This window comes from Seriola lalandi, unplaced genomic scaffold (genome assembly GCF_002814215.2).
Source record: "Seriola lalandi dorsalis isolate HSWRI2012SDOR001 ecotype SW California unplaced genomic scaffold, Sedor1 jcf7180002053711, whole genome shotgun sequence".
Classification (NCBI taxonomy): Eukaryota; Metazoa; Chordata; class Actinopteri; order Carangiformes; family Carangidae; genus Seriola; species Seriola lalandi.
Genome location: NW_019524264.1, coordinates 303,011 through 329,614, shown reverse-complemented (window position 1 = coordinate 329,614; position 26,604 = coordinate 303,011). Strand labels below are relative to the sequence as shown.

Here is a 26,604-nt window from a genome sequence, read left to right as displayed (position 1 = left end):
AACTGCTGCATGTGCTGCCAGGCCTGGAAGGTCTGTTCCCTCCAATGGGTCTGGCCTGGGGTCTCCCTCCAGACAGCTGTGGCTGGAACGCATCCAATCCAAGGGAACCAGAAGGCGTCTGTACCGCTGTCGGTGTTCGATCGGAAGAAACAGAATACAGAGACCGTCCAAAAACTCCTGAGTTTCTCTCTCTCCTAACACTGAGACCCGTCACCCTGTGGAGAAATCTTGGCCACTTAAGTATATGCTAAACCTCTGTTTTGGTCACTACTCAAACGTCACTATATTTGCCAGTAAAATGAGGGCTCTACTTTAAAACTCCCTGGAACCACTAAGCTGTTTCACCGGAGACACATGAATGCATTTCTGACGAGTGTCTCCCTGCCTTTCTGTCTTTGTCTGTGTCTCTCTGGCTGTGTTAATGGGTGACTACAATTTAATCTGTCTCCAGCCAATAAACCTGGCTGGGAACAGATGCACAGGTGTTTCCATCTGGCTCAAAGCTGACAACAAAAGGGGAGGCCACACACAGAGTTATAATGTAAATGGTACCTTATTGAAGCAATTAGCTAACTGAACAATGAGACGTGTCAGTCGTATTTGTACTGTGCGGATTGGTACAAGTGTTGGTGTGTGGTGATTGTTGCTGGTGCCGTGAACCAAAGCAGAGGGGCTGTCACAGCATGGGTCATCCCCTATCTTTCATCTGCCATCAAAATATATCCAACAATGTATTGTACACTTTTTAGATTTCTTGGAAAACATTTCCTTTTGTGAGCTGCACTTTGTCTGTTCCTCAAGGTTTCTTCCCTTTTTTTCTTAGTTCTTCCTTCGCGTCTTGAGACACTTCTCTGGGGTGAATGGCTTGATGTGTTTTGACTCAGTCAGTTTTTTTTTTTTAAATCAACTATCTCAATCTCATTGGTTTTTATAGAAATCGGGTTGATCGTGATTCATGCTTTGGAGTTATTTTGTGATGAAGGAAGAAGTTGTAATTTTATCGAAGTCAGTTTACCCCAGCCCATATCTGCCTCTAATTCTCCTGTGATTCCCTATTGTCTGGTGTCAATAACATTTATTGTAGCTGCACTGGAAACATCCCATAGCCACTTTACATCTTCATTTGCCTAGTTATAAGTCAGAAAAGCTCACCACCAAAAACAGACTCCAGCCACTAAAAAGAAATCAACTTTTCCAGCCTGTAGTGGCAAGGATATAAGTGATGGAAATTTGGACCTGTTGGTTGGTACACCAGTTTGGTCCAGACAGAAATATCTCACCTACTATTGAATAGATAGCGGCTAGATTTTGTACAGGCATTCACAGTGCCCAGAAGATGAATCGTAATGATTTTTCTGACACTCTAGTGTCACTGTGAGGTCGACATTTGTGATTAAGACTGAAATTTCTCAACAGTGGAAAGCCTTTCCTATCAGTATTAGCTATATTTTCTCTTAAGTGCTCAAAAGCAAATGTTAACATGCTAAAAAAAAACATGTCCGATTCAGTTGATGAGTTTGTAAACTTGCATTTTCCCCCTGGTTCGGTTTGCTTTCACACAGAGAAAAATTCAAATGAACCAAAATGCATCATTACAAACCATGTGAGAACGTTTTACAGGAAAGTAAACACAGGAGGAAGGTTACAGGAACCGTCCAGCTCAAACTTGTGAGTTCACCTGCTACTGGGGTCGAATCGAGTTCAGAACTCTTTCACACCAAAAACAAACCACTTCAGAGTTCGTTTGGGACCAAGGACCCCTCCTCAAAATGGTCTTGGTGCAATTGTTTTGGTCCGCACCCAAGTGCGATCACTGTTTTCACTCCTGACCAAACGAATCGTATCACGGGGGAAAATAAAATATCTGCTAAATACCAGCATGTTAGCATGTGGAGCATGTTAAAATGCTAAAGTTAGCATTTAGTGTATAGTACTGTTGTCCCTACGTATATCTTCATGCTATTGCTTTTGCTTAGAGTAGCAATATTTGAATGAAAAGCGCAACATTATGAAAGTGGCATACTTAGATTTTTCACACACACTGCCTCCTTGTCCTTTTATCGCTGAGCAGCGTCTATTTACACATGCCAACATCTGATAGTATGAGGTGTCAATAAATAAACAACATGGAGACAAGATTACCATACAGACTTCTGAATGTTGCATCTGTGGGCGTATACACGAGAAAGAGAAAGGCCGAGAGATGAAGAGTCTGTGGTGGGCGTATGGTAGATGTTCAGTCAGTCAGCTTGTAAGGATTCTGTGTATTCATTCTCCCCTGTGAGGCGGGAAGAGGAGACAGAGAGAGACAAAAGAAAACACCTGTTCTAACACACACAGCATATCCATGCAATCTTGTGGGAGGAAATGAGGGGCTGGAGGCTGGTGGGTGGGATTTCTTATGACTGAACCTTTAAGAGTTCTCTAACACTCTTTCTTCCTTCCTCTCTCTCAGCCATTTCTCTACATTACGTCCCATCCATCCTGCCTCTCTCTCTCTCTCTCTCTCTCTCTCTCTCGTTTCTCTCTCTCTCTGTCTATCCCACTCAATTTCTTTACTTAATGGCAGTGACTTAGGTTTCTTAGAGGGAGAGGCGCTGTGTATAGATAGAGCCGCAGAGTTAATCAATGAAATGCAATGCTGCACTGCAGGAGCATTGGCTGAGGCCTGGCTAGCTCCAACACCCAGCACACACACACACACACACACACACACACACACACACACACACACACACACACACACACACACACACATCATGCAGTGTGGCCTCCTATAGAGTCCAAGATCAAAGTAAATGTAGACACACAAAGCTAATATGCCAATGTCTGGATAATCCTGATGTCTGTGAGCCATTTCAAAGACGTTATTTAGTGGCAAAGTTGAAATCCTAAAACTGTGTAAAGAGCTGAGGTCATACCCCACTTTCATCACTTGAAAACATAATTTTCCCTAATTCATGTCTGTTCTTTATTGAACAGAATCCAATTAGTTAAAGGGCTGAATATGAATCTTCACACTTGAGCTGTGAATTTTCACACAGCTCCCACAAACCTCAGCCCATGTTCACAAGGGGCTTTTACATCACCGCCACAAAATACGCCGTTGAACGGAACAGGACCTGTCACATTTATGTAGGAACAACAGAACCATCAAAACGTCCCTGAGAATGCATCAAATAATTGCACATGGCAGTGAGCCTGTGGATGCACGATTACCTCTGAATCCCATGTCTTACCTTGGTGGGCTCTTCAGGTCAAGGTGAAAGAAAGTCTGCATTCCAGCTCCACTAAGCATGCTGGGAAACACTGTGTGTTTTCACAGTCGTCAATACGAGCACGCTGCTGCCCGGCCTGTTTTTTTTTGTTTTTTTTTTATCTTCATTGGGAGACACCCTACAATCTATCCAGTTTATCAGCGAATCCAAATTAAACAAATCTCACCACAGCTTGCGCCTGTCCGCCGGCGTTTCGTTCATTAATTAGACGTCTAAAAATATCAAACCCCTCCAAGACTTAATTAACCCATCGACTCCATTTTGGTAGCTGGTGCATGCTTGTCTTCAGAGGGGAGATGAATGACTATTATCAGGTTGTGTGGTTGAGTGTGTGTGTGTGTGTGTGTGTGTGTGTGTGTGTGTGTGTGTGTGTGTGTGTGTGCGTGTGTGTGTGTGGGTATGAATCCGTTAGGTATCAGTGCATGCATGTCCGTGCCTGTGCATGTTTTGGAGAGAATACATCACTTATTTATTTGTTCTTGATTCATGCAGGCATGTTGATGTCCTTTTTCTGCATACGTGTGTATTCAAGTATGACTTTTGTAGAGGAAGAGTGTGTTTTTGTGCGACATATACATTTCCCGGTTCATTTTGTCATGACGTAACACCACAGCTCTGCAGTGAAATCTGCTTCTGAGCTTTAAAGACTTAGAGGACACACCACAATCCCCATCAGTCATGTCTTCCCCTATGCTAACTTCACAACAGATGAAACATAAGAGTCAAAGGCAGCTTTGATCCAGCAGTCTCTGTGTTTAACAAAGAGTGGGTTGTAATGAAGCCATAATTGATCAATTATTCAAGCCATTTTGATTTGATGCAACACTTGTTGGAACAGTAACTGTGGGTGGGCATGCATTGATGCCAAAGGTCAGAAGAATTAGTGTCACTAGGAAATCTTTCATTTTTTTCAGGGTGTAACTACAACGAGCAGATACCTTTAGAGCTGCAGATGGATTTTATGTCTGAATAGTTTGCAGTTAACATTTTCTCTCTGGCAAGCATCATTTCAGATTTGATTTCCTTTTGAATAATAAGCATATTTCAGTTGTTGTTTTTCCAAAAGATGACATTTGCATCAGAAAATGATCAGAGTCATGTGTTTGACGCATCAGTGACATTTGGATGCAGCCTATCTCCTCATGACATTTGCCACAGCCAGTCAACTGTCACCCAGTTCACTGTGAACCTGTGAGTAGTGAGTTAGTCACTGACTGGCAGAGGAAATTTTCAGAAAAACAAAGAATCAGAATTATCAGTATAATCCCACATTTATGCAGTATTTTAATAATTAATAGTTTTAGGGGGCTATTTTGAAACTCGTCTTGACTGCAGAGTTACTGTAAAATCAAAGAAATATAGACCCAAGTCAAATTGAACTTAATGAAATCTCGAGCTGAGTGGATTGGCTCTGCGCCGGGGCCGATCCGGCTGCCAGAATGTTAAAGTGACGGATGGCTACGGCATCGGAGAAACCTTCAGCTTCCACATAGAATTTAATGATTACTGACATTGTCATATTTTGTGAGTATAGATCATTGACCATGTAAATGCATGTCCAGCTAAAGCTTCAGGCCATCGCACACCGTCAGCAAAGTGCAACACGGTACATCTCGAAAGGAGAGAAAGAGCAGCGAGGAGACATTTGTATGCTGCCGTATGACTGTAGAGGATCTCTGTATGTGTGTGCTGTTGTGTCATCTGTGTGTGTTTGTTTGTAAGAGAGGCTAAGACCCTGACTCAGCTGCTGTTGCCACAGTAATTGAACTCTGTAGTGCCATTTAACTAAAGCAAAATGAGCGTGTGCGTGTGTTTGTGCGTGTGTTTGTGTGTGTGTGTGTGTGTGTGTGTGTGTGTGTGAGTTAGAAAGAGAAAGAGTGTGATATTGTGTCTAATGAGCTTGTGAATATTCATCCTCTGTTCATTTACGTGAGTGTGTGAACTTGGCCCACCAGATTTTAATAGGCCACACCATCATCTCCAATACAGTCACCTATTAGGATCATATAATTACCTTTCTACATGTTGTATAATGGCATGTAACATAATGGAATCACATTTCTTCTTTGCAATAACTTTGCTCTACATGATCTGTATTTGTATTTCATTATTACAACAGTTGCATGTGCTCTGCTTGAGAAACCATAATGCGTTCTCGCCCAGAGTTCATCAGCACACAATGGGCTGCAATCTGTAGAGGATTGTAGAGGATGCATCAACTTCCAAAGCAGTAGAGAACATCTGGAATCTGTTGGACTACATGTTGAAAAGCGACACTGAAGGGTTCCCCAGTGCATTAAGAGGTGACACAGAAAGGGTCCTGACCAAGCGCCCCTATGTGACAGCGTGGGAGTGAGAGTGCCCTCGTCTGAGCATGCAACTCTAACGTGGAAGTGCATTACCATCCATTTAGTACTCTGCTGCCAGAGCGCTGGTATACAAGATGCTCTGATTTTTTTTTTTTTTTTTAAGACCACTGCGATGCTGCTTGTTCAGTGTGAAATATCCGCTCCACATGCAGTAGAGACGAGCGGCGAGCGCAAAGTGAGACACCCTGCTCTCAATCTGAATGGAATAATGGTGATGGTGACGTCTGGACACTCAATTACCTGGTTTAACGAGTGGAAGAAAACTGCAGCATGTAAACTGCCTGGCTTGTTTTGATGGCAGGTTTCCACATGCGATAGCTACGACAGGGTGAGCAAAGATAGCTCCTCTTCTCTGTTTTCAAGCTTTCTTTTGCCAGTAATTATGATTAAAACCCAGCCAAATTTATAACGGCATTTCAGGCAAGGTTTTCAGCAGTTTGTAACCTGGCCAAAGTACAGGAAAGCTAAAATACTGAGCAGCTGTGGGAGCTGTGTGAAGGTTTTAATGTGAGTTGACTCATCATGAAAATGGTCCTGTGTGGCTCAATGGATGGAACTAACTGTGCCAGAGGTAGGGGGGTTCATTCAAGTGTCTATCAAGTGGCACATTGCTTCATCACTGGAAAATGTTATAACATGGGTTTCTATGAATTTAATGCTTGGTTTGCTTCATTTACATTTACATCCAAGAGTTAAGAGAAATCTCAGTACTTTCATAATCCTTGAAATTGCATGGCCGTTGTGCTGTAGCAACGCAGAGGTGGGAATATAATGTACTCTCAAGATGTACTATCATGGGCTTTTACTCACAGTGCTGTTGGTAGAAAGATACAGGCAACACACAATGTACTGCGAGAGAGTAAAACAGAGTATTATCACCTTGACTCTACTGTTTAGCTCTGCTCTACAGGGCATTTTAGCATTAGCTAGACTAGCAGGTGACCAAAGTGGAGCATTTAGCAGCTAAGTCGATGGATGAGACCAAGAATCGTATCTCATCTAAAAATGAATGCATCAAAAGCACGACATCACAACTACTACATCAGATATGTTGCGTATACGTCTACAAACCAACCGGTATGTGTGTCTTTGTCCCTCACCGTTCCACCCAGGTGCCCCAGGATGAGTGGGGGGGTTACCCTGGCGGCGGGAAGGATGACGAGATCCCTTGTCGTCGGATGCGGAGCAGCAGCTATGTTAAAGCCATGGGGGATGAGGAGAGCGGAGAGTCAGACTCCAGCCCCAAGACATCGCCTCAGAGGTCGGTGCAGCCAGACGCCCTGGTCAAGGCCATCATCAGACCCAGGGACCTGTTGGACTCTCAGAGGTACAACACACTCAACTTAAAGTAGTTTGGCTCTTTCTCTGGTTTCCTGTTCTTTTTTCTGGCATGTCCTTGTTCATTTATTCACTTTGCCTCCAGTGTAGATGTTGCAAAGCGAACAATCTTAACACCATCTTAAAAATTCTCAGTCTTATTTTGAATCATGAAATTCTAAATTAATCATGTGGAAAATAATTTTGTCATTAAATCATCTGTCAACTGTGGAAGCACCGAGAGGCAACAGAGAAAAATAAATCCTGGTAATCAGTCCTTTAAGTCTGATCCAAATTGTTTTCTTTCCTCTGTTTATCACCTAAGAGAAGGTGAATAAATTGTTTTGCCAGGATAATCTTTCTAAGTCTAAGTTTTGTTTTCATCAGTGAAAACGGGTGAAAGAGATTTCTGCCAGATGAAAAAAAAAATGTTAGGAATTTGTTGTAAAAATGATCAGGTCAAAAGCTTTTCTTTTTCATTTGGCAAAAAAAAACCTGTTTTCATGGATTCAAAAATAAGTTAAGGAACATTAGAAAGATTATCTTGGCAAAATTACTTTTTTTCACCTGTTCTTGACACACGGGAGAAAACAATTTAAATCAGACTTATAAAATCACCAGGGTGCCACAGTGAAGTATGCTCCTGGTTATAGTTTGTTTGTTTGTGTTTTGTTTCTTAAAAAAAAAAAATAAATCCCCAGTCAAAATTTGTGCAGCCCATTCATTTTTGATAGTACCACTGGGGGCACCAAAGATGAAAAGTTTCAAATTCTATATTTAGTGGTTTTAAGTTAATGACTCGGTGGGGTAAGATAATTCTGTTAGCCTCGTATGTAATTTCACTTGTTCTCGAAAATCTCTAGAAATGTCATCTCTGGAAATCCTCAAAACAACTTTGACTTGCTGGACTAGAAGTATCTCAGTGCACGAGGATATTTTGTATTATACTTTGAGACATGTTTATTCCCATGTTCCAATTGTAAGATTGTATTTTTTAACAGTGCAACTCTTCTCAGCTTATCATCTGTTTATGTTCTGAGCAAGACCATGCTTGTTATTTATTTGCTAATTTACATTCCCTCGAGCAGCGTTGACAGTTCTCTTGTTGTATGGTCTCACCACAACATCAGTGTCAAACTCTCGATAGCTGAACTATGTACTCATTCAAATCCCTTTATGGATATTCATATCAGTGTCTTCAACTGTAAGAAAGTGTTCCGCGTGTTCTTCTGGGATGCATCCTATTAATTGCTGAGGAAATAGAGAGCTTTTGTTTTGGTAACTCGGCGGCGGAAGAAAACGCTCGTAAGAGGATTACAGGATGAGACAAGCCAAAGACAATGTCGCAGGAAAATAAACACAAGAAATTATGTTATGGAGAGATAGAAGAAGAGTTACTATGATTACAGCACTAACAGATCCATTAGATTAGAATGAAATTAAATAATAGAGTCCTCAGATCAACGAAAAAAGAGTAGCATAGCCTCACCTGCAGTAATGCTATAACTGAGTTACCATTCAGTAACGGCCCAAAGGGATTTGCCGCGTTGTGTTATCATCAACGTAACATATTCAAATATCTACTATTTTTACTATTTATATGCTCAATGCCAATTACAGTAGAATGAGATACAGCGATGATACACTGCAGAGGTTACTCTAAAGCTGTTTGAGGTCACAGGTGGATTCCCTCGTCTATTCTGTGTGTTGTATGTACTGATAATTGTCAGTTTTATGTTTCTCAGCTGCTGTTTTTGCCTCACCTTCCGTAGCACCTCACATCCTGCCTCCATCTTTGTTTCATTCATTTCCAGCCCAGTCCAGTTAGTCAGTGGTATACTGAGTGAACACCAACCACAAATACAGAGATAGAAATATATAGACAGATAGATGTTGCCACCACCTGTCACACTTGCAGTTGCTTTTCCTGCAGTTTTTAGATAGATTCAATTAGGAATCCATAAGTGAAACTATTCACATGTTACTTATCGTCTTATTTCACTGCATATTGTGGTATTAAATTGTATTGTTATAGTACTTCAGACACCAAATTATTTCATAGCGTGTGACGGATTAATCTTTTCCAGAGTCTTTTTTTTTTTTTTTTAAAGGGGGCTGTACGAGAAAGCAAAATCACTTTCGTTCCCCCTTCAAAGGGTCCTGTTCCTCTTTGTGCGCAGCAGAATGTGCAAACAGTAATTACAGATGTCTATTTTAATAATATAACAATTTAAAGTATATACCCAGACTTGCTCTTCCAAAGCACAATCTTTTTATCTGCCTTTCGCTCTGCTTTGTCAGCTGTGTATATTGAGTGCATTTACCAGTCAAGGTTTGAGTTCACTATGGAGGTTTCGATTAAAGGCCTTTAGCAGCAACTTAAAGAGCAGCACATCTGATTGTACGTTCTCATTTTTAGATAGTCTCATTTAGTTTTTCCCTTCAGTTTTCATTTCTTTTTGGCAAAACTTTAGCAGTAACTTACTGCACTTTGAATGACCCCAGAGCCTTTTAATCAAAGGCATCTGACAAAAAAGCATAGGATAAGAGACAACTGCTTTCTGGCAATCGTTTGCATGCAGTTTGAATTAATGTTTGCTTTAAGAGGAATATGAACATTTTTCGTGGGCACTGCTTTTACTTTTGACCAATTAAATCATGTGTTTTCTCTCCCATCCGTTATAAAAAATGTGTACACTTTGGTAAAGAAAGAAAGTAGTCCGGTGCTGCCGCAAAACTTTCACTAAAGACTAAAACCGATGTCACTATCTGGACGTTGCCATATGTGACTCCAGCAGCAACCTTGTCGGATCTCAGTTAGTTTGAGATTGAAAATATCTGGGTCGTTGCGTAAATATTGAATGAGTTGGGAGTGCCATAAATGTTTCAGTTAATCCAATGCTATTAACAAAAAAAACGCTGCTGTTGTGCTTAATTCATTTGAAATTTGGTCTATAGACAAAATCTGTGTCCTTCCACCAGAGCTCCAAAGTCTCTCCTCCCAGTGTCATGGTAGAAAGGGTTATACAACATGGCTTATAGCACAGCTCAGGACATGCTGACACTATAATCAAATGTTTGGACACCTTCTTCTTCTTCTAATATTAACTGGCTGAGCTGGTATAAGCATTTATTCTCTTTTAAGATTAAATGTTAAGTAAATACGTGGGCTGAGAGTGAGAGGAAAAGAAGCACATAGATAGAAGTATACTGTGGTCCAATCACAAGTCACAACAATGAAAATAATGCATGTGACAGTGTGAAAATGCACAATATAATAACAAAGGAGACAATGTGACTATGGCCTGTTTCATTTCCCCTCCATACAGTGCACTTTACTCAGGCAGGTTTGCTGGACTGTGTAGAAAGATTCTTACCTGCTGCCGCTTCTGCGTAAGCCTCTCTTTATTTGCCCAGAGGCAAATAATGGCAAATAACTTGTAGACATTATGCAAAGACGACCTTGTGTCTGACCTCAGTGTAGAGTGCAGCCTGTGACACACACTCACAGCTACAGAATGTAACATCAGACAGACAGTGATACACACACCAACTAACACTGATGATTCCCTCACTCGTATTGTCACACCCTCGTCTCTTACACCTCACAAAGGCGGACGACCTTTTAAGTGGAGGCATGGAAACCGCAGAGAGCAACGCCCACAGAATCCTCTAATACACATCACCTGACCCCGATGGAAACACGTACATGCAAACACACGTACAGAATTAATGATGAGCATCTGTGGCAGAGTGTTTGTGACGCGTCTCCGCAGGATGCCAGGAGACAGAAGCAGGGCAGCATAGATCCAGATCCAGCTTCTGCTGTCAAACAGTTTCTGTTTTTGCATACGCACTGTAGTAAGCCAGAGTTTCATCCCAGTGGATGTATGATGATAAATCGAATGTTATGGATTGTGATCAGGCAGGATGATAATGATATTTGTCACAGACGATGCAGTCGTTTGGCCTTTTTAGCAGCTCTTAACTCTTTCAGATTATGATGTATCGTATGAGGGTGCTGCAGTGAAGTATGCCCCTTTTTTGACATCTTTTAAAGCTTTCCCTGACTATCCATTTTGAATAGCTGTGAACAGTGAATGATTTATGAGGATGCAACAGCGGGAAAGGCTATCAGTTGCAGTTATTGTACTCCAAGGACCCTCTGAATAATGGCTCTCTCAGTAGCTATACTGAGATTCTGCTGGGCTCTGCTGTAAGGAAGATATTGATCAGCATGGATCAGGCTGTGTGGCCAGCCTCAGAGTCCATTGACAGCAGCGGCAGCGTTATTGAGCCTGGAGAAGGTTTGTTGTTGCATTCATTTCAAACACCAGGATTGTCCCCAAGGGTGTCATTACTGAGGAGTCCTGATACTCTCCTGAACCCACTCTTAGATTGCCATAATGTGGTATCCGTCCTCAGGGATTGAGCTGGAGATATATATATCATTTTTTATGGTCTGTGCCGTGTTTTTGTGCATCTTCCAAGAAATACAGTTTTTCTGATTTTAACAATTTGAGATTGGTTTAGTGCAGTGCTAGACCAAATAAATCACCCAAGTCAATATTTGTCCATTTGTTAGCTAATTGATTAATAATTAGTTAAGATAATTAAACTAATTACTTGAGTTTTCTACTCAAAACATATGTTGGTCCCAACTCTTTTTAAAAAATGATTTAAGAGATAAGATGAGTTCATATTTTTATTGATCACGGGAGGAAAATTTAGCTTGAGAGCAGTACAAGAAGGCCAGCAACGCTGACTGTAACAGGATACAGATAAGTAGAATAAAATATATATATAGTTGAATGAATATGGCATTCATGTTTATGGTAGGTTTTTCATTAAAAAAGAAAAAAATATATCAGCAAATATCACGATTATTTTTACGCCCTCAAATCAGTATCAGCCTCAAAAAGCAGCATCAGTCAGGCTAGAGTTTAGTGCGTGGGTTGAAGTGGGCCAGAACGATTCGGAAAGGCGTTCCAGCACCTTCGATTAATGAGTAAATAAATCCGAGTGTCTAAATAGAGAGCGAGACAGACAAGCAGACACACAGAGGCAGGAGAGAAGCTCCTCACACAAGGCGATGGTCCTTTTAACTTCATTGTTGCAGAACAAGTACGGCCCCGCTTATCCAGGAGCATATAAAAACCTCTATGTTCTAAATTCATGAGGTTATTACTAAGATCAGCTCTACATGTGATAAAATAAGAACAGAGGAGCAGAGTCACTTGTTGACCGGCGTGGAGTAATGCGCTTCTGGTGTGAAGAGCCAGGCTACTGCTCATGCGACAATGAATCTTAGCGTTCCCCCACCTGCCAAATCCCACTTTTACCCCTGGTTTAGTGTTGGAATTAAGTTATGCTGCAGGAGACAGAGCTTTATTTGGAATAATGTGAAAGCTGAAAACACGGGCAGCTTCAAAGTGCTGCCCACGACTTTGAACTACAGTTCCCATAAATCAGCTTGCATGAAAGGGCACACTCATGTTTGCAAATCCGGCTGGTCTCTGATTGTTTCACCAAAGAATATCAAAGTGAGAGGAAACCAAACAGCAGTGAGATCAGGGAAAGAAGAATCAACTGTTTTAAAAACCTGTTTGGATGAAGATATTCTTGACTTTATTTAGACCTGAACAGGATTTCATTTGGACACACTTTACTTAAAAGTCTGAATCTCTCATCATTTGTTCAGAAGTGTGGCTATTTTCAATTTTTATTCTTGGCAGTTGGCAGCGCAGCGCCGTGGTCCATATCAAGTACTGTTATACGTCCACACAAAAGAGTCACCACAGATACGATTGCCACCTGACATGAGAGCTCTCATGCTATTATGCTTCATCGGGCTTGTTGGGATGAAATTAGATTGGATTCAAGACAGACATGGCGTAGGTTGGATTTCCCCTGCACTTGTAGCAATTTAACGTCCCGCTGGGGCATTCAGATGGGCCAAACACAAATTTGACAGCAGCAACTCCCTGAAGCAAATCATGTTAAAGTGAGAACAGGCTGTCAGGTTGTGTCACCTCCCTCCATCTTTCCCTCTTTCAAGTTCTCTTTACGCGCTCGTGGTTGACAGGGTCGCCTCTTGGTTCATCTGTCCAATAAAGAATACATCACAGTCACGGGAACGCTGAGCGGGAACAGCCTGTGCACTAGAAGGAAAGTTAGATGTCGATGATTGTTTTAATTAATATCCATTTACACCCCACAACCCACACCCCCTCCCCTTCAATTACAACCTCACCCTCAGGTCCTGTATGTCCTGTAGAGCCGACAGCAATTATAAATTGAATATGAATCGACTTTTTTGTGGGCCTGCCAAAGATGTTTAAAGAATGTATTAATGATGATGGGACCTGAATGGCATGTGGCAAATTTCACTATTATCCATTAGCATAATGAGTCACTGAGTCAATCAGTAATGACAGGTTATGTTTAAAAACGGGTTGCAGTGACACACATGCACATGAACATCAACATCAATCTCCGGCAACTTAACCTCTCTAAACGACTGAGGCCAACAAGTCGTTCAATCAGACCCATTTTTTGGCAGTTTCTAAAATAACTCGCTTTTGTTTGCCTCCCATCCATGATTAGCTTCTCGAGTCACTATAATTAATCAAAGTTAACACTAGCAAAGCATTCAATAATTCTTGATTTGACATAATGTAATTACTCATTCAAAAGGCATTGGGTATGAGCATTTCTCCCTCGGATCCCAAGGTCAAAGCAGAATTCCAATCCACTGATTTGTGGCTGCGTGAGACGTGTCATGCATAGTTAGGCTAATTTTCGCTTTGCAAGGCTTTTTGTTAACACCTTGTCCCCGTTACCTAATGTATTTGATTTAAAAAAAAAAATCTCTTTGGCATCAACCACAAATGCATTTGCTTGAAAAGAAAAAGTTGCGTGTTTTTGTACAAGAGAGCATGTTAACAGTGTGGATCCAGTGCTATAGTAATGTGACATATAGTAAACATCAACATCATTCCTACATTCCTACAATACCTTTTGGTTTCCTTACCAAGATGACATCCATTCCTCTTGTTATCGTCTGCCTCTGCGGGAACCATCGGGAGGATATAACTGTTCACCATAGGGCTTTGCAGTGCATTAGGTTTGAAAAGAAAGAAACCAAGTTTGTTTTTTTTTCTTATTGAATATGTTAACCCTTTTTGCAAACTCTTCTCCCCTGCAGCAAACTGTTTTTCGTGCCTCAGAATCGTCCTTGGCTCTTTCTCTACAGTATGTCCTGTTCAATCAAATGCCTTACTTTCACCCTTTCTCCTCAGAAATTAGCACTTAGCACCAATTGTCAAGGCAGAGCTTTCAGCAGCAGCACGTAAGACAGGAAGCAAGAGATTCCCTTCATCCCTTGCCTTAATATCGGCCAACTATGGAAGTGCATTATCACCAATCAGAAACATTTGTGGAGGCCTATAGGGGACTATATTAAAATGATCATGTAAACCTGAAATTTCATTTTAATATGGTCATAGAACACCCATATGAGTTTGTGAAAATGCAAATGCAAATTGTGTTGTTGCATTTTCATTTCAACATTTACTCAAATATACATATGTGGAAAATAATCATGCTGTTGTGGAATTACATTTTCATTTTCAAGTTTACATTGTCATTTTGATATAGTACCCTATAGACTTCGATAGACAATAGGAGGAAATTTGTTGTGGCACGATTTGATAAAGGACCAACACACTCTCAAAACCGCCCTCCTTCCCTCAGCTGAGGATAATAGACATCTCTACAGGGAAGGGTATGGGTGAAGTATGCTTGAGTTATGCCTCAGCCGGTGCACTTCTATCTGATCCTATCAGCTAAAAGCTCCACTAAGTTTTGTGGCTCAGGGAAGGACTTTAGGTAGGTTTTTTTGTTTTGTTTTGTTTTTATTAATTCTCATTTGGCTCAATTAACTCAATCTAATTACCCACACAGGGAAAGAATGTGTGGTTTATGATGTAGTGTAACTCTTTCTTGTGTCCAGCTTTTCATTATCAAGTGCTTTGTTATCATTTTTAGTTGGTGCTGGTGGGCAGTGTGTGTGTGTGTTTGTGTGTGTGTGTGTGTGTGTGTGTGTGTGTGTGTGTGTGTGTGTGCGACAAAACTCATAATACACTCCTCATCACATCACTTGTGTGTGTGTGTGCACAAAGCTATCTGCATACTAAATGTAACTGTAACTTTCCCCCCACTTTTACCATCACACAAAGGCCATGTCGGTCATATTGTATCACCCTAATGTTTGCAGAACTTTGGTCAAAAACCCCAAGCAAAAATTCAGTGCACCACAAATGCCATACAGAGCCAGTTCCATTGGGCTTGTACCCAGTGATGTCACATCCATCCAACTCCCACTTGTGGGACCCAGTAACTCTGTTTTCTTCTCTACCCACAGCTCTTACCGCCTGGATAAAATCAACAGTGACATGCGTAACTACATCACCAATTTTGCTGCAGACTTAAGGTGAATACAGGCTCAGCGCCGCCCCTCCCCTTACCGCTCTGTTGCTGCCATGTTGCAGTGGTCAGACGTAGGAGCCAGCTGGCTCGCTGCCCTGCTGACATATTCAATATGGACGCCTCACAGAGCAAACACTCAAGACCAGTCAGTGAGAGGTCACCTGGGGCAATCTGCTCATACTGGTGAAGCATAAGGCACTGTTAAACACAATATAGATATGATTTGATTCACTGCTATACAATATACCAGTATGGCAGGAAATGACTTTCTTATATTAAAGATGAAAACAACATTGTTGCAGTGTGTGTTTTGAGAGATTATCCATATGATTTAAGAGATAGGTCTTCTTCTCATTAACATCGTCTTCACTTTTACCACTTCATTCAGACGTAATCTCCGGGTGTTTCTGCTCTGGGATGTCTTTGGATGCCTAGAAGGTTGATATTGCTTTGCAAATACACACAGCCTTGCTACAGCATGACAAGATGGATTGGGGGACTTTTAATCACACTGGCATTTTCCTCGCTGCCAAACACCAGCGTTTATCTCTATAAAAAGCCCAGAAACTGCTTACTCATCCCTGCCTGCCATTACAAATAGATCTTGCAGAGGGAACCTCACTTTGGTATTCCTAATGTTACTCACATAGCGTTCTTTAGTTTACTTAAAGCACATTCCTTCCACCGTGCATTTCTGTGCACTCTTCTCTCCAGCAGACTTCTAACCAGGCATGGGTTTCTGAGCATCTCTCTTGCCCTGCGGGGGAGGGGGGCACTGTTAATTGACCTGATTGACACCGGGGTCCTCTCTGAAGTGCTTGCTCACTAACTAGCTCCTGATTTGCATTTCCCTCATTTCCAAGCATCGATTGGATGTTTCAGCACCAGAGAAATCGAACTGCCTTTTTAAGGACACCGGTGAACACATCAGTGTAGTCGGGGAGAGAAACAGAAAGAGAGAGGCACCTCTCTTGGGAGACACATTGTCATAACCGGTCTTCCTCTCAAGTTCAGGTTACCCGGAGAAGGCCCACTGCGCTTAATAGCACTTCATTGTTTTTGTGATTATGTTGCACCTGTAGCCGCTATAGTCAAACTGCTTAAATATTAGTTCAATTATATTTACCTGTTTAAGAAATCGTCACCATGGCTTTAGTCCCACTCCCTGCCTGCCTCTCCTTTTTCTCTCTCTGTTCAGTCAGAGCTACCACTTGCAAGCCACCAGGGACATGCACCCAAGCATTGCCTTGGATCCCTCTGCCAACTACAACTCGCCCAAGTTTCGCTCCAGGAACCAGAGCTATATGCGGGCCGTCAGCACCCTCAGTCAGGCTAGCTGTGTTAGCCAAGTGAGCCAGGTGAGTCAGCACCCTTTCAATTAGGAGAGATTCTCGAATCCTAATGAAGAGCAGTGCTTCTCACAGGGCAGACTGCTGAGGGACGGAGGAGGTCCTTGGGAGCAAAATTTGCTAAAACAATTTCACCACACAGATCTTCACTTTAAAATCCCAGTTAAAGAGCACAACTATCCTACCACCTCTTTTTAGATATTTTTTTTAAACACAGATACCCTTTTTTTGTGACTGCATTTCACTTAATTTACACAGCAGCTCATTGCACATTGTTTATCCGTATAAATTAAAGGACTTCAACAGGGGTTGTTGAGATATTCATCTCCCTCTTAAAAGAGAGGCCTATTGATCTGTTCAGAGTCAACTAAACTCCAACTAATTCCAAATCCCAATAGAACATGATGTTTATCTTTGATTCTGGGAATGGAGTGATGACCATCAAACAACTTTATGCTCAGTAAAACAACCATTAGTAACAATTTAGTATCACAGACATTTACAAGGCACATCATACACATCTGAAACAAAAAACAGAAGTAGGTCTTTTCAGCAACAACATGTCTTTTACATCAAACTGTGACCCTGACTCCATGAAAATCTACATCATGTTGTTTGGTTGTAAAGCTAGAGCGACTGCAGCAAACGGAGAAATCCACAGGTTATCTACTGAAATTATAAAAACACATTTTCCATGGATTTCAGTGCTGCCCTCTGCATTTTAAAACATGCACACTGTTTGATTTGTGCAGGAAGCCTTGTTTTTATTCAAAGGGACAGTGACCGCAAACATAGTGTAACGTTTTACAACCCACCAATTAAATATCTCTGGATAAACAGAGAAATATCCTCACTTGCCTAACAATGGAAAAATCATGCTTATGGCTTTTGTTTCTCACAGGTGAGTGAAACAGAAATAAATGGCCAGTTTGAGTCAGTGTGCGAGTCTGTGTTCAGTGAGGTGGAATCCCAGGCCATGGAGGCTTTGGACCTCCCCGGCTGCTTCCGAACCCGGAGCCACAGCTACCTGCGAGCCATCCAGGCCGGCTACTCCCAAGACGATGACTGCATCCCCCCCATGGCCTCCACTGTCACCTCCACCATCAGGTCCACCACAGGTAAGGACGATTTGCCATAAAATATATTTGCACAATACAACATGTGACATGTCTTAGATGTTGGTATTTTTGTTTGCTTAAGTACAAGTGACAAACTGACACCACAAGCTTACACTTGGCATTGACGTGTGGTATTGATGAATATAGAGCAGTTAGTGCAAACTGGTTGTGCTGTCAAACAGCTTCATATCTTTGCATGAATCACTCGTGTATGTTTCCATTGTTTTTGATGGAGGTATGATTACCGTAGCTATCACTTGTGACCTGTGCCAGTTCATCCTACTGTATTTTCGATACAGTGCTTCATCTGCTCATCCATTGGATGCATCAGAGAGTAAAGCTATGAACCCTATTGAAAATCACAAATGGAAATTATCTGAAATAAAAATCAGGTCAGAATAAGGACATGGCTGCTTTTTCCGCTAAATTTTGGATATCTGACTTTCTTTATGAGGCCACATGGTGACAATTGTGAACGCACTCACAGTTTTATTGCGAACTGGTCAGAGAAATGGTGAAATTGCCATATGAAAAGTATGCATTCTTTACTTGTAAACTCAGTTAACACTGTGCTGCAAACCCCTTAAACATCACAGCATACACTATGAAATCTCTTCGTCCACAGATTGTTCACTTCATACAAATTATTTTGTCTCATTGCAAAGCTCATGTCTACACACAATGAGATCCCATTACAAAACTGCACACTATTGTGTCTGGACTTGGACAGTGAATAATGTAAAGCTGACAATGAATACATCGGTAACAGAACTGTCACTTTGGTTAGTCACATATATCACATATGCAAACTGCTGCAATAAATCTAAACCTACTCAGCTGACACGTGCATTTATTTCTGGTACTGAGCCTTGATTATAAATTGTAAGCTGCTGATGGTTTCAACAATTCCCATGATTGCTGGATTCACAGAGGAAATGATATGTCCTTGTACAGATGAAGAATGTGGGAAGAAAAGAAGACAAAGTGTCTGGGCAAGAAGTCTGAGCGGATTCCACCTCTTCCCACAGTAGATACATGAACTAACAACATCAGTCGGACTATAATAGGGAGGGTTAGGGGTGTGGACATCTGGAGATGTGCTTATAATCAATTCTTTATACCTATAAATGTTTGCTTACACTGCTTTCTCAGTAAACTCAAATATCTTTGCATTTTTAGGATACAGAGTTTGGTATGTGATGGATTCCTCCACTATTTTGGACATGGGGCAATTGGTGGCTCGAATCAATCGGTTCAAACTGGACCTCACATTTTCAATAGGGTTCATACAATACTTCCTGATTTATGAGAAAAGGTTTTGAAGCTTTGCTCATCTTTGCCTCTTTTCATTGCACAAAGTACACTTTTCTTTACCTGAAAGCAGAAGAGCATGCAAGGATTGTTCTTACACCTCATTTATTAGAAATATTGTCCATTCTCTGTGATGTGTTCCGGGAGCTAGGAGTTTCAGCTTTGTGCACTGAAAAGATGTGAAGAATGCATGCTACAAATTAAGGTCGAGAAGGCAGTGTAAACCATTAATGGAAATGAGTCAAAATGGGAGCACTTTCTCAGTCTTACACTGGTATTCCACACTGTAATGTTTTATGATATTACAGATTATTAAAGTTGTGGTTTAAAAATTCTTCAATATACATCTATAGTATACAGATGGGCGAATTGGGGAAATAATCATAAGGTTGGCACCTAATTGTTATAGATTTCTGCTATTATCTTATTTTGACTCATGGCATTCAGTGCATGATTTGATGTTAATGCTTTGTGGCAATTAAAAGCACATTCTCTCCAGCTGCTCACACCTTTGGCCATATTACAGATATATATTTACATTTGTCTTCCAGACAGAAATTATGTGCAGGAAGACTCTTGTTTACCCGACCAGACCAGTATACATGAGGATTTGGCAGACACAGCCCCTTTGGCTCATGATGATCTAGGCTGCCCCATCAGAAGAGACAGGCTTTACCAACAAGATAGCATGGGGGCTACAGCCAAACCTTTGTCAGGACCACCTGTCTCTCCAAGCCTCTTCAGATCCCCCAGATCTAGTGCCCCAGAACGACCGTCACCAAAAGCCATCCAGGCCAGTATCAAAGAGTCGGCTACCTTGGCTGCAGCTATCAGCATGCAGTGGAAGGAAGAGGTCTCGGCCATGCGGCGTGAGCTTGCTGAACTCAGGAGGGACCTCTGTAAAGAGCTTCGTGCTTTCAACAGTAATTTCAACACTTTCACACAGCATTACAACACGTGGTCTCCCCAAGGTGGTCATATGGCAGCTGGAGCTGGAGCAGGTTTAGACGGAGGGGTTGGGGCTGGGACAGGGACAGGAGCAAGGGCAGGAGCAGGAGCAGGGGCCGAGGAGGGAGCAGGGACAGGGGCAGTGGCAGGAGCACTTGGAACCTCCACAGTTGATAGAGGCACCGGGGGAGCTAGAGAGAAGAAACCCCAAGTATCCAAAGTGTCTGTGGGGACCCAGGCCAGAAGCAAGGTCCTCGTCCGGCAGAGCACTGCAGACGCAGCTGTCAATTGTCCGGAGGAGAAGGAGGAAAAGAAAGGCGCCCGCCGAAATCTGCCAAAACAGCTCTCGATGGACCCAAGCATTCTTGCCTGTCCACAGTCAATGTATGTGGAGAGTGCCATACCACTTTCTTTGGATCCAATACTTACAGGCTCTCTTAGAGCACAATTCGAGCCATTTGACTTGCCTGTTGTGCCCTCTGCAGCTAAACCAGAACCAAAACTAGAGCTACCAGACCATGCAATTGTGAGTTTATCTGACGTGGCCACCAATGAGCCAACCACCACTCATGGTAGGGTGCCACTTCCAGCAGAAACAACCCTTGAGAAGCCCCAGGATTCAGTGACAGTGGAACAAGAAATGGTAATCACTGCACAGCTAATAAATATAGACCCAGCTAATGAGTCCCATTCAGATACTGAACCATCTCAGCCTGATGACATGAAATCTCCAGATGCAGAACTAATTAAAAGAGACAAGATACAGCTACCATATCCAGTCCCTGTAGTTACTGTGTCTCCACCAGAGGAGCATGATGATGATATCATGTCAGATTCAGAGTCTCTAGATCCCAACACTGTGAACAAACCGGATCCAGTCTCTCCAGATCCTACTACTGTGTCTTTGCCATATTCAGGATTAGAAGATCCTGATCCTGCAGAATCAACAGAATTAGAACCAAAAACATCAGACCCATCCACAGTGTCTTCAACAGACCCAGTTAATCAAGGCCCACTCTCAGCCGGTGATGTACCCTCACTTGATCTTTATACTGTTACGCCATATAATTTAGAGACTGACATCAATTGTCCATCCATTGTGGTGTCAGAGCACCTGGACACAGAACCTCCTGCAAGTCCAACTGACATTGACACAAATCCAGATCCCATTATCACCCTTCCAGATTATCCTCCTGACATTCCCCCAGAGCAAATGACTTCGGTCTCAACCTTTGCTTCCAGTTCAGTAGAAAGTCCACCAAACACTGAACCAGAGCCCCAAGACTCGGAGTGGCCACCCCTTCCAGAACCCCTGGACACCACTCCTATATATCACGCTGATCTGGTCCACTTTGACTTAGTCATGCTGACTTCCCTAGATCAAGATGATCTTGACTCAGTGTTCATGGACCCTGAACCAGAACCATTTGACCTGAGTGATGACTCTCCATCTAATGCTGAGGATTTAGATCCACCCTTATACCACTCAGATTGTCCAAGTTCACCCATAGCCACGGTTGACCCTGCCATGCTGTGCCCCTTGGATCTATCACAGTCAACAGAATCCATTGGTTCAGATCCAGCTATAGAGAATGACCTAGCTCAATTGCCTCAGGGCGTAGCCTCAGAATTACATGAAGTCCTACTACCACAGGTCACTGTCACAATATCCCCTCCTAGTTCAGTATCCCCAGATACTTCACTGGAGATAGACTTTGGACCCACAAGTCCAGCCCCAGATCCTCTTCCACCAGACACAGATCCAGCCCCAGATCCTTTTCAACCAGACACAGATCCAGACCCAGATCTTCTTCAACCAGACACAGATCCAGCCCCAGATCCTCTTCCACCAGACACAGATCCAGACCCAGATCCTCTTCCACCAGACACAGATCCAGACCCAGATCCTTTTCAACCAGACACAGATCCAGACCCAGATCTTCTTCAACCAGACACAGATCCAGACCCAGATCCTCTTCAACCAGACACAGATCCAGACCCAGATCTTCTTCAACCAGACACAGATCCAGACACAGATCCTCTTCAACCAGACACAGATCCAGACACAGATCCTCTTCCACCAGACACAGATTCAGACCCAGATCCTCTTCAACCACACACAGATCCAGACCAGGATCCTCTTCAACCAGACACATATCAGGCCCCAGATCCTTTTCCCCCAGATACAGATACAGATCCATCACTACCAGATCTCGAAGTCATATCCTCACTGGACCTGGCACACATGGAGCCAGATGATATTATAGTATATCAGGAGTATGATGAATGTGCAGAAGAAGAGACCCCAGGGAGTCCAGAGAGGTCCTCAAGTGAAAAGGCCTTTCTGTGGTACAGGTGGCAGAAGAGGGGCCATAGACGAGAGTCAATGCACAGGAGTGCCAGTGTGGAACTATGGAGCGGTAGATACGAGTACAACAGTGCAGAAATCACATACGTGTCTCTCACTCTGTGAGTTCATACCTCATTCTCAGCAGACAAAATGTAGCTCAAAGTATATTTATATAGCTCATGGTTTGTAGCTGCCAGTGCACTGTAGAGCAATGTGCAGATCTAAATGTCATGTGAACATTGGCATTCAGGCAAGCACTTCCCTATATACAAGCCTGCAGTAAAAAAGACTGCATTGGTAGCAGCAAAATCCATATGTCACTGACTGCAAGAATGTGATGAACCATTTGTGGTGACAAATATACTGAACAACGATAAATTCAGAGAGCAGTGTGAACTTCTCTGAAGCCTGTTGTCGCCATTGATGTGAATTCTCTTCCAGGACAGTACTGCTTATTTCATAGTACCTTTTTTTTACTCACTGGATACACTTGTAATGAATGTTCTTGCTCGGTCAGTGGATTACATCAAAGACATTTTACGCATCTATTTTAAGAGACTCTTTTGGAGCTCTATTATAGACCACGGACAAGATGGCCTTATGTGTACAAGGTCCAGACAATGCTTGCAGTGATAATGGAAACTTTCCTCCCCTTGACGTGTTTCAGGCTCCGTGTTTATTGTCACTCCAGAGTGGGGTGAAGTAAATCTTGGCAGTTATCATATAACTATAAGGACATACTGTTTACTATGTGAGCTGTTTGGATGGACTCTGCAGGTATAAAGAACAAGGACATGATGCTGTGGGATGATGTTTGCACAATCATAGACAGAGCTGGAACTCTATACTGTTAATTTGTTGGGAAAATAACTTGCATCATTCACACTCACGCTCAAATATAATTACAAACCAGAACAGTTACGGTATGTAGCTTCACAACCTCATGTTAACTTACATGCACATACACTTTGCTACCAAACATACAGCACACACTGTACACACACATCTTTGCTGGACAATAAGTATAAAGATACATTTATTTAAAAAAAAAAAATAAAAATACACAGTAAATCGTGATTAAATTTGTCTGATAATCTGACTATAGTAATAATAGGCCTTGATGAGAGGTGATATTGTATTTTTTACTGTAAAATATCATCTTAATGCTCAGGAATCAAAGACTGAGAATGTAATACAACCGGGACATAAGTGTAATGAAATGAATTGAATTGTGTTCCTTCCTGAAAAGAGGTGTACATCTTTGTGTGGCTATTTTTTTTTTAAATGTGTGACACTGAATGATGAAAATTATGTTGTAATGGTGCATGACAGATGGCCTCAATATTTTGTGCATTTCATACACAGTGCCTCACTGTAAGTATTTGGTTCTATTCATAGTTTCATTTTGATGAAAGGAGCCGACATACCACCGGATACACGGAATTCTGTTACCAGCAATGAACAGCTAAAAAGCCAGGCAAATCATAAGATATATCTGTGCTATCTATCCAATTAACGGGCTCTATATGGAATCACCCACTGAAGTCTGTGCTCTAATAAAGTGCAGTGGAACAAAAGGAATCTGTCAGCTGAGCATCAGTGAGCTACCAGAAAAGGATTTTCCTGAGTGTTGTTTTGAATTGAATATGCACAGAGTACTTCATGAAAGTTTTGCTAAATTGACTGAATCTGAAAGGTTTTAAAAGCGGTGGGAAGTCAATTAGTCTGTACTGTTTCATTCTTTCTGCTCGTTTATCTGGCAAAAAAGAAAAAAAAATGCCTTTTCCTCCCCAGACAACTTCTACGTTTAAATTTTCATTTGCAAATTGTAAAAATTGGTATCTAGAAGTAGCACATAATTTAACCTGTACTGCAGTCACATTATGTTTATTCATAAGGTATAGTCTAAGAATAAACTCTTTCAGGATTCAGTCATGCAATGAAAAATACTGGCATGTGATAACAGGCCCTTTTCTTTTTTTTTTGTTTTTTACTGTGAACTTCAGAACAAAGGGACTGGTGGTGATGAGAAGTTATGAAATCTCTGCTTAACTGAAGGTGGATTTGCAGAGAAAACTTGATGTGCTGGCATAGCTGTGTTTGTCATAACACAGGATCTACTGTTAAATTATTAAAAGGCAAATAAGCCGATGACCTCTATGGCATGTAAAACAATTTAACTGCCCTACTATAGTTTACATAATTGATTGCTTTCTGTATACATCCATTTTCATTTTTTATGAACTTAATACATTTAAGGAGAAAATATCAAGATCAATACTTTTCACTTCACCCAGCACTTGCCACATAGGGGGTGGTCATGTTTAAATTTTTAGCACTCTTTACGAGAACTTTTTTTCTTGATTCAAGAGTAAATCTGGCAAAGAGAAGTAGTCATATTGTACTTATAAATCAGAGGCAAAATGATTGAGTGCTGCCTGAATTAAGCAGTAATGCAATCTTTTTAAAAAAAAATACAGTAATTTGAATGCATTTGAATACAAAATCATGAAAAGAAAGATACATTTTGTCCTCTCAAAGAAATATTACCTTGCAATTACTATTTCCAAGAATTGAACATGCCAAGAAAAAATCCAGTCGAGAAAAAATAGTCACATTTCATACCACAGAACCAATATTGTTGATGCACACACACAGTTGCAGATGCAGGTCACCTGCAACTGTAACTCACCTGCAACTGTAAGTCACACATCGCTGCTAATCCATAACTAAACAGGCTTTAAGGGGAGTCAGCTTTGTGGTTTTTATAATTACTATATAGGATTTCCTGTCTTTATCCAGGCATCTGTGTCAGGTCAGTGGTAATGAGCCAGGTCAGATGATGTATGTTCACACCAATCTCAAACACAGGTTACTGCACCTGTGTGCAAACGGTATATAATAAACATCAGATTTGTATGAGCGTAGTAAACATTCAAAGATGAAAAAACAAATGTATCAGGAAATAAACAGTATTTGTGTGAATGCTGATTGCTTATTGTATACCTTATCCAAAATTTCCTTAGTCACTCCTTGAAGAAGATGCTCTGTTGAAACATGGTGCATTTAATACTGTATGTTTTTATAGACTGACCTAGTCAGTGTGCCTCCCTGCTGAGGGCATTTTTCTTAGTTGTGATTTTGCTCTACATCCCACTGTGCAGGATGATCCTAATAGCCTGCAGTCTCTCCCTGGATCCACTCTTCCTTCTGTGATGTTAATAGATTGAACTGTACTGTATGTTTGGGCAGACATGCCCATTCTTCTGAATATCCACCCCGCTCCCTTGTTTTCAGGGATCCAGTTCTGCCTCCCCTCCACCTGCAGCATCGATCGGACTCCCCAGCAAACCCCAGGTAAACCTGCTACCTGGGGCAACCTCCATTGCTTCATATTAATGTGAAAGACATTCTTTTAATCAAACGTGAGTTGTTCTGTGGCAAGTTACTCTGAAAATTCAGTTTGAATAATGTTGAGTATATGCACTTACTCCCATTTTCACAGCTAAAGCAAGGAAGGAAAGAAAGAAAAGAAATGCCACCATATGATTAATGAACTACAAGTTACAGTGAAAGCAATGCGATACTCTTAATTTTCAAGTGGGAGTTTATAGGATAAATAACCATTCATTTACACTAAAAGACCTCTGTGTATTAATGCAGCTTCACCATTTGTCAGTGTCTTCCCCTTGAGTTCTTTGAGCACAAATATCTGTTATTCATTCATGAAGAACTTGACCCCACAGTAGCTTGATTGACTGTAAAATGCTCTCATTTGTTGAGAGTGCTTTCTCTGCTGTCGCTTGACATATTTACGATTGCATCACTTTCCTCAAACCCGCCTCCATCCCAAAGTCTGCAATATCACATGAGCACAGACACAAACACACACACCACCCTCTACATGTTTCTATTATTAGCCTCCATTGGGTATTTTAGTGAGCCATCCAGTCGACAAGAGGCCCATTACTTTTCTTGAAAGGGTGAGGTTAAGAACACAGTGACAATGCATCTAAGTGGTGACATGCAAATGCTGTTCAGCGTGCAACCAGCAGCTAAGGTGTGTGTGTGTGG

The 26,604-nt window shown here is 41.6% G+C and overlaps 1 protein-coding gene across 2 annotated transcripts in view; it reads left to right on the top strand.

Moving 5' to 3' along the window:
• The window catches only part of dlgap2a (discs, large (Drosophila) homolog-associated protein 2a), a 52,269-nt gene that overhangs the window by 5,580 nt on the left and 20,085 nt on the right, over nucleotides 1–26,604 (top strand). Inside the window, exons 2-6 of one of the 2 annotated variants that reach the window (XM_023401646.2) lie at nucleotides 6,760–6,974; nucleotides 15,390–15,458; nucleotides 16,653–16,812; nucleotides 17,705–17,921; nucleotides 25,828–25,887. In XM_023401646.2, coding sequence (XP_023257414.1) covers nucleotides 6,760–6,974; nucleotides 15,390–15,458; nucleotides 16,653–16,812; nucleotides 17,705–17,921; nucleotides 25,828–25,887 — 721 coding nt within the window. Of the gene's footprint in view, nucleotides 1–6,759; nucleotides 6,975–15,389; nucleotides 15,459–16,652; nucleotides 16,813–17,704; nucleotides 17,922–19,783; nucleotides 24,691–25,827; nucleotides 25,888–26,604 lie in introns of those variants that run through there. The other variant, XM_087172754.1, reaches the window with a different exon arrangement.